Below are 12,901 nucleotides of genomic sequence, written 5' to 3'. Positions count from 1 at the left end.
TTAACTAATTATTATAAACATTAATAAATATCTTATAAATATTTTAGTTTAGTTTTCTTAACAGTAGGTATCTATGGTGACAAAATATCATCAGCGTCTAATGTACTCAACACATGATCCGCTAACGGCTTGAAGAAATCTTTTAAAGCCTCTTCCATTGGACTTTGTAATTCTTTAGAAAGTTTCTCCCAATTTTCGTTCAAAAATTTGTTCATTGCATTTCCTGTAATATGAATAAATATTTAGTGTTGCCAATTAAAAAGAAACTGTTATTATTAATGTCACTCTGAATAAGATTAAAAACTTAATAGTTAATTAAATGCAAGTGATAAGTATGAGCCGAGATGGTCCAGTGGTTAGAACGCGTGCATCTTAACTGATGATTGCGAGTTCAAAATTCAGGCAGGCGCCACTGTTTGTTCATGTGCTTAATTTGTTTTTATAATTCCTCTCATGCTCGGCGGTGAAGGAAACATCGCGAGTAAACCTTCATGTGCTAATTTCATAGAAATTCTATCATCCACCAAACCGCATTGGAACAGCGTTGTGGAATATGTTCCAAACCTTCTCCTTAGCCCAGCAGTGGGAAATTTTCTGGCTGTTGTTGTTGTAAGTGACCTACCTAAGTCTCCATCTCCACCAAAGAGATTGTCCAGATCCATCGAAACCTTTTTAACGTTGAACATAACATCAAGTTTCTTGCAAGCCAGAGCGTCTGCTGCGTTCGGACGAGGTTTTCTTCCCAAAACCATGATCACTGTTGCGTCGATATCATCTGAGGATTATAATGCATTGTTACAAAGCATTCTATTTTTAAATTTACTGACAAAATTACCTTTTTAGAGAAATTATTGCCATTACAATGCAAAGAGTATATATAATAAGGATGTGTAAGTGTATTTTATAAAAAATTTACCATATTTCGCGGAAAATTTTCCATCTCCTTCAATTGGCAACATTAAAAGTTGCCCCTTCAAGTTGTAGTTACCCTTCATCCTCAGCTCAGGTATGTGAAGCGTAGCAATCACCTCATGCTTCGCAGAATGAACCCTGAATATAAGAATAGTGTTAAATTGCAAAAAAAGATTATTGGTTATACTCGTATTAAGTTTAAATAAATCTTAGGCAACAAAGTTACATTCCGAACGGATTTACTGCTCTGGAGGAGAAAGAATCGAGTGGCTTTTCTCACAGGGAATATATTTACTTCAACACCAAGCCAAAAAATATAATTAAAGTACAATTTAAGACTTGTAAAATCAGCAATGATACGGCAACCTTAACGTTGCATGGAACATGGTCTAAATGCATTGTATGATTTAATTATTTGAAGGTACTTACTGAACATCTTTTACCCGCATGGTCGAAGGGCCTCTTACTGATACGTCCGTGTACGAGGACGTCACAGATATTGGTCCCGCTGTCTGTTCGATCGCTAAGGAGGGAACGAAAAGCGGCTCGCATGATGGCACACCGTATTCTGGCACTCCTATTAAAACAAGAATTATATGAAGCTAGAAAAATAACGTTATATGCAAGTGCAGGCAGTCCTTGACTTACGTCGTTTCGAGTTACGTCCCACAGTTTTTTGACATTTTCCTCAAACTTACGTCAACTATTCACCTGTCGTGAAGTCAATGTATTATCGTTGCAAGAAGAAAAAGACTATGAGAATATGTCTCGACTTACGTCGTTTCGGCTTTCGTCGTGTATTTCGTCTATATATATTTACTTTTTTAATTAGTTATATTAGAAAAATTAAACAATTTAATAGATATAACGCTAAATGTGTACCTGTTGCTAATTGCGGTATGTAGGAGTTGAGAGCGTCTCTTAGGCAACGACCGAGGGCTTTCTCCTCACGGGGACATATGAAACTACCGACTAAAACAGTAAATTAACTTTAGAAACATTATCAAGTATTTTTATTAGTAATACGAGACAAAAAAGAAAACAGGTCAATGAACTTAAAACAAATGAAATCTCAAAAATGTTTCATTACAAGTAAAACGATACTTACAATTAATAAAACTTTTTTCAGCACTACATAATATTTGAATCACACTGAATATTAATAAAATTTTCTTCATTATTTATAATTAGTGTATCCTTTTCAGAGCAATTTCAATATAATAAGAACAATTTTGATCACCGCATCTAATTTAAATACTATTTTAAATACGTGATGATAACATATTTTTTATCTATTTAAAAAAAAGTATATATCTATCTATCTATCTTCATCTTATTCTTATCACACGTTCTCTTTGTTACATCATTTTAATTTATGTATTATAGAACATAAGTAAGTGATTATTTTTTGTTTTCTTTGAGCTAGACTAACAGTATCGACAAGGAAACTTAGATGTCATTTTTTATGCCTGTACAAATATACTCAATATTTGTTTTTTTTTTATTGTCTGGCAATCACTCAATCACTGGTCTGGTATCGCAAATATTTAAATATAATTATATGCTTCTTATAAGTAAATTGATTTTCGACACGTAATAGAAATTGTATTTTTATGTTATAGATTGAAAGGTATAAAATCGGCCTTATAATATTATTTTATATTTGAATTTCAAATGTAAAAATTGGCAAAATTAAAAAGAAAGATACGGATTAACTTAAGATACTTAACCATTAGTTAGACTTAAATATATGAAAGACTTTTAGTCGTTAGGGTTTGGGGATAAAGTCATCGTTCTTCCATAATCAAAACTTATTTTTAAAATGTGTGCAGACGAAAGGAAAAGAGTTTTTATTTAAAAACACATCTATAACTAGCAATCATTGCATACATCTATTTCCTTGCCCTCTACTTCAAATCAAAATATTTACAACGAAACTGTTACATACTTAATATCACTTTTTGTATTTGATTTATTTAAATCTAGTTAGAATTTTCCATGGTCACGATGACAGTGCAATTTCGCATGCACTTTTATAAAATGTCGTCAGACAGAATGTTCGACCTAAAATCGTGAAAGGTGCAATCGAAATGGAACCATTGGGTTATCGCAATAGAATCGCAAATCGATGTATACGTTTAACTAGCACAGTCGTCGAGGTGCAATGTTGTAATTCGAATGATGTAACAAATTTGTAGGCCTGTGACCGTCGCGACACGCTGCCTCAGTTTGCGAAAGTCGTACAAGTACAAGCAGCAGCGTTTGCATAGCTCCGTTTGTTTAGACCTTGTTCAGTGAGCTTAGTGCAGTTACGGCATAACGGTTCCAGGAACAAAACCAACAAAATCATATTTATTACGATCTGCATCATCATTACATAGTATAAAACAAAGTCGCTTACCGCTGTCTGTCCCTATGTATGCTTAGATCTTTAAAATTACGCAACGGATTTTGATGCGATGTTTTTTAATAGATAGAGTGATTCGAGAGGAAGGTTTTCGTATATAATAAACAATATAGTAAAGAAAAAGGAATAAATCTGGGCAAAGCCGGGGCGGGTCACATTGGTAACCAAATTTAATTACAATAACTTTTAATCAAAATGAGATGAGATATGCTCATTCTCATCCTTGTACAATTATTTGCTCGGATTCGTAATTGAAGTATCTTGTAGTAGTTTAAAGAGTATGCTTCAAAAATTGATATGCAAAACAGTTTCGGCAGCGAAAATTTTTATATTATAATAAAAATGAAGCAATCTTCAAATATTAAATCAATAGATTTAAGAAAGTAGACCGATTTATAGCAACATCTAATTTGGTAACGAGTTGCTTAATTATCATTCGAAAACAACATTATGAATTAAGAAAAAAATGTATCATATAAACAATTTATTAACCATAAAACAAATAGTTTAATACATAAATAAATAGAATCAAGTAACGATTAAAAAAACAATAAATTATTCATATCAAATAAGTTATTGAACTAATTGTATACGCTAGAATTTAACAGTAGATTAAACAACAAATTTTAATATCAAATATAAAGCTGGTTTCATACGAAGTTATACAACACAGAAACCACACGATAAAAACGTCAGTATATCATGTTTTTCTTACTTTCTTATGTAAAACGTAATTAGCACATAATTAAAAAAGAATCAACATTTTTAAATAGGTTCGTGTATTCCCTGGAAAAGTCTAGCAGTTCCATTGAAATACAGCAATATTTTGACTAGGATTTAAGAATGTATGTTCATTCAGTTCGGGAAAACCATATTGGTTGGGATGTGTTTAAGGAATTTGTTGGCGATGTCTTCCAAAACCATGGAGAGCGCTGTCTCCACGGCCGGCTGTACTTCCTTCGCTAGTTCCGTCGCGTGCATGTGAATTATGTGATCTGTTATCATTTCTGTGAAACAAATGAATAATGATTTATTTCGTATGATAATAGAAAAGTAATAGCCACGTAAATTTCTTAGTAAAGTAACAGCCTGTAAATTTCCCACTGCTGAGCTAATGGCCTCCTCTCTCATTAAGAAGAGGGCTTGGAACATATTCCACCACGCTGTTCCAATGCGGGTTGGTGGAATGCACATGTGTCAGAATTTCAATGAAACTAGACACATGCAGGTTTCCTCACGATTTTTTCCTTCACCGCCGAGCAAGAGATGAATTATAAACACAAATTAAGCACTTATATATAGTGGTGCTTGCCATATAGTGGTTTGAACCCTAAATCATCGGTTAAGATGCACGAGTTCTAACCACTGGGCCATCTCGGCTCAAACTAATTAGAAATTAAGAAGAACGATATTACAGCCGTGTGTACTATGTTCTTTTCCCTCACTAAGGACATAATCCACCAAGCTGATCTATAGATTGTTCGAACCCTCGACGTGGGTTCGATGAGGATAATTCTTTATTTATCGATTTTTACTTTTAACAGAAATATTCCTTGAATTATTAACATGTCATTTAAAAGAGTGCTAGTATTTGCAAACAAGGTTGTAACACACTAACGACTGTTAACAGAATCATAAGCAGGTACTTCTGAACAGGTACTGATGAGCAGGTACTGTTGAGCAGGTTAAGTGCCTGCTCAACAGTACCTGCTATTTTGCTAAAAGTGAAATTTGAACTCTTCCGTAAAATATACAGTGATCAAAATACTTTTGTAATTGTAACCAAAAAAACATCTTAATAAATAACATTTAGAGATAGACCGTTGACGAAAATTAAATAAATGAATAATCAAACTTTTCTTGTCCTACTTACCCATTTCACCAGTAGTCGAATGGGCTTCTTTTAAATTAGCCAATAGCGGTCCAGTGCAGCGGAGTTTGACGTCAGCGTCGCGAATCACCATCCTTTTGTGAACCTTTGCCCCAACAGCGTCGAGAGCAGCGGTGCAGTCCGCTGTATTGAACCATTTTTTTAAATACAAACAACTACTTAAGTCTAATTTATATTAACCCTTCTCTTAAAATTAATATGATTAATTGTGCAGTGTGTTCTATTTCAAGTAAAATATTTCAATAGGAAAACCTTATTTGTAACTAATATTTTATCAAATAAAATCACTATGTATAGTGGCTTCCAGCTATGACGTATTAAAGTATAGTCTATGCCAACAAAATAATCAAATTTGCCTTGAATAATTTTAAGTATGGATTCGCCAATAAATATCGTTATGTATATTGGCGAAGAGCTTTGGAAGTAAACATGTTAGTGGATATAACTTATATATTTTATAAATGAGTTAGTAATGTATTATGTCTAAAGATTTATCTAGATCTATCTGAAATGCATTTAAGCAGAGCTATATTTAGGGAAAACGCTTGAAATGTGTAAATTTCACTTTACAACAACTTAGATTGGAATATATGGTTTATTTAAATTGTATATTAGATCAGCAACCAAATGCATGCTTATACAATGTAATACTGACTGATTATGAGGTAACTAATGCTATGCTTACTGAAATTAGCAGATATAATCCCCGTCGATTCCACTGGCAACATTTGAAATTGACCGATGACTACATATTCACCGGACATCACCAGTCGTGGTAAGCTTATGTTACCCGTAACCTTTAAGTCTTCTGGGAAGACGCTGAAAGATATACAAAAAAATTGTAATTATAAATTATGTATTATTTCATTTTAAAATGAGGTTTCGTATCAGTATATCAAAACAAGTTATATTTATTCTCATTATACTATGATAAACCTATTTATGATTTATAACAAGGAAACATTCATTTATAAATACACTACATTCAAATATTTAATCGACTACCTCGTTCGTCTAGTGACTATTTATATCCTGATAGAATGTTATCGAGTTTAGGAATTAGTTATAGCCTATGAGTCTGGATTTATACACACTCCCCGTGCCTCAGAAAGATGGTGATGCATCTGAACTCTTTCCGATCGCGTCGGTATTATCGTCCCATCAATTGCGATGAACCGAACGCCGTGACCGACAGTACATTACATCATCATTGTTTATATTTTCCTATGGTTATCATTGGTCATTTATTCTTAGCATTAAGAAAATTGGTCTTAAGTATATGACAAAGCTGTAAACCTTCCCACAGAGGTCAGTAACTAAGGCGTTCTTGCCTCCATTACCATTTTATATTTGCTTTGTATTAACGAGGAAATCGAAGTCAAATAACGAGAGCGAATTCTCATTTCCTTATCGATATATTATGACGTGTATTCAATACTGTCGTCATCAAAATCATTTATACATATTTTTTTTAAAACGTAATCAAATTAATCGAAAAAGATGACCAGTCGTTTCGGTTACGTACCGAAATTAATAATTTACTGTAACTTTTTAATTTATTTAATTATTTTAATGTCGTAATTATTGAATCGTGCGACATATCTGCCCGAGCCGTGCCTCTATCATATATAATTTGATGTTTACATATCTTATATCTAGAATGAAATGGACATAAGCGTATTCAATTAAATTAAAATATGGTCCAAATTATAAACCACAAAATGACAGCTGTTTTAACTTTTTTTTATAAAAATAGATATACGCTGCTATTGACTTTTAAAAGACACTTAAAAAATACATAAAACGTAATGGTTTTTTTTTTAATTAGTTTTATTGCTGCAACAGTTATAGATCAACGTAATTAAGAGAAAATTTTTGGTCTGTGCGTTTTTAAGCAGCTAAGAATGTATATCACAAAGTTACGACACTTAAACATATTATATAACGTATGTTCGCCTTGAAGTTATACCATAACGTGTGAAAGGTCCATAACAATCGGGTTAGTAGGTTTTAAGTGAATCCAGAAAAATAAATAAAAGAAATTTTATAAGTAAATTCAACTATTCAATTATCATAGTGGCCACGTAATGGTTAGAATCTTATTATATTAATTAAAATGAATGACTTCTTTGTTCTATACGTTTTATTACGCTGCTTACAATATAGGCTTTAGTTTAGTGCTCGAAATATCTAAATAAAGAATGATTAAAAATTTCAGTACCTTCGACAATAATTTCCTTGCTTGGTAATTGAAGATTTTATATGACTAATACAAATTTTAAAATGACTTTAAAGAAATATTTCTGTAACGGTTCAATTCTATTAGTTCGATCTAACCAATTAATTAATTCATTTCGTTCATTGAACAAAATCTTACATATTACCTATCACAAGATCTATATCGAAACCTAGAAATCCGTAATTTCTATGAACATATATTAAAATACATATGCTATATTGATTGTTATTTATTCTTTATCAACGTTTATTTTAGAATTGAATTACAAAGATCTAATTCAATTAAAATTTTTAATTTATATAACGTATTCGTACTCAGAGTAAAATTATATTAATTTAACTTTTCAACGACGGCAAACATATCAGTAGACAATACTTACTCGAGTTTATTAAAAGTGTAGTTTGTCAAGCCGTTCAGGGTTAGGTCGGTGAGCCAGGCGTCATACTTGAAGCGCGCCTGCGGCATGTTGTGCTGTCTTAATCTTATGCTTGGCACTTTCAATGGCTCAAGCGGTTGAATGCCAAAGGATGGTATACCATGTGCCAGAAGCAGCTTGGCTTGTTCTGCCACTCGTTTAATGCAGTCAGCGACATGAGGATCGCTGTAATGACAAACTGGCTTCTTTGCTACAAAGGAAATCAATTCATAAATATAATTTACGACAATGTTGACATGTTTGAACAAAAAGCAATATTTTTTTTTATAATAAGCCCTTCTGGATAGGTACCACCCACTCATCAGTTATTCTACCGCCAAATAACAGTACTCAGTATTGTTGTGTTCCGGTTTGAAGGGTGAGTGAGCCAGTGTAACTACAGGCACAAGGGACATAACATCTTAGTTCCCAAGGTTGGTGGCACATTGACGATGTAAGGAATAGTTACTATTTCTTACAGCGTCATTGTCTATGGGCGATGGTTACCACTTACCATCAGGTGGCCCATATGCTCGTCCGCCAACCTATACCATAAAAAAAATAACAACATTTTTTTTTATAACTTACTATACAAGCAATCATCACACATATGATTAATGTAGGTTCTCCCTTCTACTCAAATGTGATTTAAATATGCCTAATATATTATATTAACCGTTGAAGAGGGTAAAATTTTAAAGCGTCAATAACACAATAGTTTACGGATCACCTAATGATGTAAATAATCGCAGGAACGCTCCTGACCGCTTGGGCTATTGCCCCACTCCCAACAAAAGTGATAAGTTTATAAGGAGGGGTAAATAGGAATATCAGTAATGCTTTAATTAATTTAGGGCATTGCTTGTATTCCTTAAAAAAGTCTAATAATTTCGGCCCGTCTAGCGATGTAAAGGGTCGAACTTCACCTTTTGGGCTATTGTCCCCATCCATAGCACAATCTAATCTTGTCTTAACTAGAGAAAAGAGAGAATAAGTTCCCTGAAATAACATTTTTTAAGTAAGTGAGTAATATTGTCAGCAAGTGTGCTTAATCAAATCTTTACTCACCCATTTCCTCCATGCTCTCGCCATCTGTCGTACTATTTTGTTCTGGCACTCGTCTACAAAGCACATCACTAAAAAGCAGAATTGCTAACAGAAATCTAACTAGAGTGATCATCATCTCGTCTGTGTCCACTTTGAATCGAGATTCATCAAAGACTGAATGAGGCATGCCTTTATAATACTACTAACAGGTTGAAGTAGAGCCTTATGTGGAAAATATTTAGCCTCGAATCTAAGGCCTACAGGGCGTATAATGTGAAGTACATAGATGTCACTTAAGAAAATTAAATAAAAAAAAGTATCCTTTACTAATTATTTTTTTCTATATAGAAGAAGAACTTGTGCAGTTGCTTACACAGCCAAGAAATAAAAAATAAAAAAAAAACCTAATAAGTTAAATACGATAGTTTTGTTTCATAATTATGTTATACATTTTATTTCTAGAATAATTCCTTTACTTTGTTCTTAATATATTATTTGATATATTTTAAAATTTCGGCTGGTATGTTTGATACAATTTTGAAAATTATTATTATTTAAATATATGTAAGTTACATATATTAAAAATAACATGAAAGACCCGTCTAATACATGATATATTTGAAAACAAACAAATTAATAAAAATATGTTAGTCGTAATAACAATAATTAGTAATAAATTGCTCAGTAGTGCATAAACCTTTTAAATCCTTAGGCTAAATAGGAAGATATTTAACAAGGCAATACTATAAATAAACACACGACGACTATATACTAATATCATGAATGCAAAAGTAAATCAATCTGTCTGTTACAATTTTAAACCGCTGAATCGAATTTGATGAAATTTCCTATAAAGAAAGCTTTAACTCCAAAAAAAGACACAGGCTACTTATTTATGTCTAGCATCTGAGGAACAGCTTCTACAACGTGAGCGAAGCCGCGGGCGTTAACTAGTATACCAAAAGTTGTTCTTTATAACCTTCATTTAATAGGAATATCAAAACTAACATCCGTAAATAAACAACCCGCAAGATACGATCTTTTAAAACTGTTTAAGTGATTTGCAAAAAAATGTCGTTTCGGTCAATCGCCTATACTGTATATTTCAGTATTGAAAAGGTCATCTCTATAAAACGTTTATCTAGCCTAAAAAAAATGGATGGAGTTCCATAGTCACGAAAAAGAATAACGTTTTTATTGTTTTTTATCAAGTACATTAAAATAATATTATTATATAGTATTGTTATGTAATTATATAATGTACTTTTAATGTACTAGATATGTCGTCAATATCGTTTACGAAGTCGGATTATAAAAAAAAAACTAGTTTTTTTAGTTAATCGCAATCTTCCTTAGCTTAGTAAATCTTTTTATTAAATTAAAATAAAACAATTAAATTAGATATATTTTTATTGACACGCATAAGTTCAAAACTAACAATATTTTGATACAAACCGTTTTATGATAACATTCGATTTTCATTTCGTTTGAATTGAAAAAAAGGATTCCTTGGTGTAAAAAGATACACAATGATATTTGAAAATGTTTATTCTATTCATAATTATAACTTAACCTATACTAAATTAAAACTATACACAACGACTTGGATAAAATATTTTATACAAAATTATCACATTTTCAATAAATTAAGTCAAATAGCATTCCCAATAAATCTATCAGGTATTAAGTCAATAAAATAAATAAATGACAAAACACTAAATAGTGTTTTGGATAGTGTTATGGCATTTTAAATGTTGCCAGTGCGATGAAAACAATTTTACTTTACTCTATTAAATTCATATTTGATCAAAAACAATCAAATATTATTTGAGATTACGCGTCAACAACTAAAATTTCATTTAGTGGTATTGTTCCGAAAATTTTGTTGAAAAAGGCTTTAAAGATGGCAGCACTGCTCTCTTCAATAAGAGGGTTGAGGATATCCAGAACGACTGATGGGCTGGCGTTGAAGAAAGCGGCAGCTGATGATGCTGGGAAAATAATGAGAGGTTAACTGTTTTATCTATAATAACAAAGATTAAGAATAGTTTTGAAAGAGTCGAGATGGCCCAGTGGTTAGAACGCGTGCATCTTAACCGATGATTGCGGGTTCAAACCCAGGCAAGCACCGCTGATTCATGTGCTTAATTTGTCTTTATAATTCATCTCGTGCTCAGCGGTAAAGGAAAACATCATGCAGGTTGCATGTGACAAATTTCATAGAAATTCTGCCACATGTGTATTCCACCAACCCGCATTGGAACAGCGTGGTGGAATATGTTCCAAACCTTCTCCTCAAAGGGAGAGGAGGCCTTTAGCCCAGCAGTGGGAATTTACAGGCTGTTGTTGTTGTTATATAGGATATAGGATAGTTTTATCCTATTGAGCATTTAGTCCTCTGATAACATTCAACATTCTATTATTGTATATTTTATAATTTTACTACAGAAAATTTTAGGTTAAGTAATATTTCAACAGTCAATTTAACTCTAATAAATAAACAGAAAAATGGAATTAGACAAGGAAACATTCAACTAAGTTTTTCGTTTAAAATAAGTAGAAAAACATGGGACCTTCGTCCATAACGTGCTTCAATTTACTTACCGGCTACAGGTCTTTCAGTATCATCGATGAATACTTGTCCATTACCGATCCTGAGTTTGGTTATCATTTTTTCAGCCTGTAAGTATTCGACGCCATCTTTGATAATTGGTTTTGCGCTACCCTTAGCGACTACAGTTATTCCAGCTGTAAAAATATGTAATTTTTTTTTTAATATGAACAAGAACAAAGTCATTACTAAGTTATAGCTAAGGATTTAATATTTAACTTTAGATATTTTTTATCTGTATTTATAAATAAAGAAAACACACAAGTCGAAAACTGTTTTAAAGTCTCATATATCTACACATATATACAATTTGCTACCTCTTAAAATAGTTATCGAATAATACTTTGAAGTCTTCAAATACATATGATAATATTATTGGTGACATTGGCGAAATAATCAATAAAAATTTAATTCAATTGAATCACTATACTGGCTCTAAATTAAATATATAAATAAATCTGAGACAACATTACATACATTACTCTGATGCTGATGTAAGTAGCTGAAGCACCCGTATTATGGAAATCAGAACGACGGTACGACAAACCCCCAGACCCAAGACAACATAGAAAACTAATGGTAATCTACATCGACTCGGCCGGGAATCGAACCCGGGACCTCAGAGTGGCGTACCCATGGAAACCGGTGTACACACCACTCGACCATGGAGGTCGTCTCCATTAAAAAGCATTATTTTATGAAATATCTTACTGAAATTGCTTCTGAATTTTCCTTTGCCACTTATGTCGAGCGTTAGGATTCTGGAGCCGCGCACGTCGTACTCTGCCGTCACCTCCAGCTGTGGGATTGTTAGTTTCACTTCACCCACGTACTTGTTGTTGAGGTTCAACCTGTCAAGTGTTCAGTTGTTTATATTTGTCGTCGTTTCAGTTTCATATTAAATTTAAGAAACCATTTAGTTTTGTGATAGATAGCCGAGATAAATGTGACTGGTTTTCGATTATGATAACCACTCTTATTCTATGACCACCATATCAATTGCAAGGCTACCATGAGTTACTGATTAGCTTATACCTTGGGCTAACGGATATATAAATAACACAATAGAAATGAAGAAAATAGAACTAGTGATGGTTAGTAGGTAAGTAAGATAGTATGAAGATGTGATTAGTGAATTATTTCAATTTGTTGAAAAAAATGGAAGTTCGTCATTTAAAAAGTAAAAGTCGGAATTGAAAAAAAATATTCGCATTACAAATATGTCAATTCTTAATAGATTACTTGTTAACTATAAGCACTACCGGGAATATGCATTAGCTTTTCATTTTGTATTCGCTTTTGTTGCTTCACTATATAACATTGGGCTCTCCATGGTCCGGCCTTTTTCTCATAATCTATAATGGTTATAATATAGGGCT

At 32.5% G+C, this 12,901-nt stretch overlaps 3 protein-coding genes across 3 annotated transcripts in view; all 3 read right to left on the bottom strand.

The window, feature by feature from the left end:
• Positions 1 to 57: 57 nt before the first annotated feature.
• Positions 58 to 3,379, bottom strand: LOC124536959 (protein takeout-like). The gene is made up of 6 exons (XM_047113647.1): positions 2,021 to 3,379; positions 1,795 to 1,884; positions 1,342 to 1,489; positions 917 to 1,050; positions 623 to 775; positions 58 to 223 (listed from the first exon to the last, which is right to left on the bottom strand). Exons 1-6 carry the CDS (start codon positions 2,088 to 2,090, stop codon positions 72 to 74), a joined length of 747 nt encoding a protein of 248 aa, XP_046969603.1. The 5' UTR covers positions 2,091 to 3,379; the 3' UTR covers positions 58 to 71.
• Positions 3,380 to 4,033: 654 nt separating this feature from the next.
• Positions 4,034 to 9,113, bottom strand: LOC124536947. The gene is made up of 5 exons (XM_047113619.1): positions 8,933 to 9,113; positions 7,829 to 8,075; positions 5,896 to 6,029; positions 5,193 to 5,333; positions 4,034 to 4,326 (listed from the first exon to the last, which is right to left on the bottom strand). The coding sequence occupies exons 1-5, from the start codon at positions 9,096 to 9,098 to the stop codon at positions 4,175 to 4,177; spliced, it is 840 nt and encodes a 279-aa protein (XP_046969575.1). The 5' UTR covers positions 9,099 to 9,113; the 3' UTR covers positions 4,034 to 4,174.
• Positions 9,114 to 10,468: 1,355 nt separating this feature from the next.
• LOC124536937 (circadian clock-controlled protein daywake-like) overlaps positions 10,469 to 12,901 on the bottom strand; it is a 30,169-nt gene continuing 27,736 nt past the window's right edge. The window contains exons 6-8 of the mRNA XM_047113609.1: positions 12,234 to 12,373; positions 11,516 to 11,659; positions 10,469 to 10,902 (exon numbers count right to left, since the gene is read on the bottom strand). Of these exons, the coding sequence (XP_046969565.1) occupies positions 10,745 to 10,902; positions 11,516 to 11,659; positions 12,234 to 12,373 (442 nt within the window). The 3' untranslated portion in view covers positions 10,469 to 10,744. The remainder of the gene's footprint in view (positions 10,903 to 11,515; positions 11,660 to 12,233; positions 12,374 to 12,901) is intronic.

The sequence above is a fragment of the Vanessa cardui genome, chromosome 2, assembly GCF_905220365.1.
Source record: "Vanessa cardui chromosome 2, ilVanCard2.1, whole genome shotgun sequence".
Classification (NCBI taxonomy): domain Eukaryota; kingdom Metazoa; phylum Arthropoda; class Insecta; order Lepidoptera; family Nymphalidae; genus Vanessa; species Vanessa cardui.
Note: the sequence above shows the minus strand (reverse complement) of the source record. Positions and strands in the feature narration are given on the sequence as shown.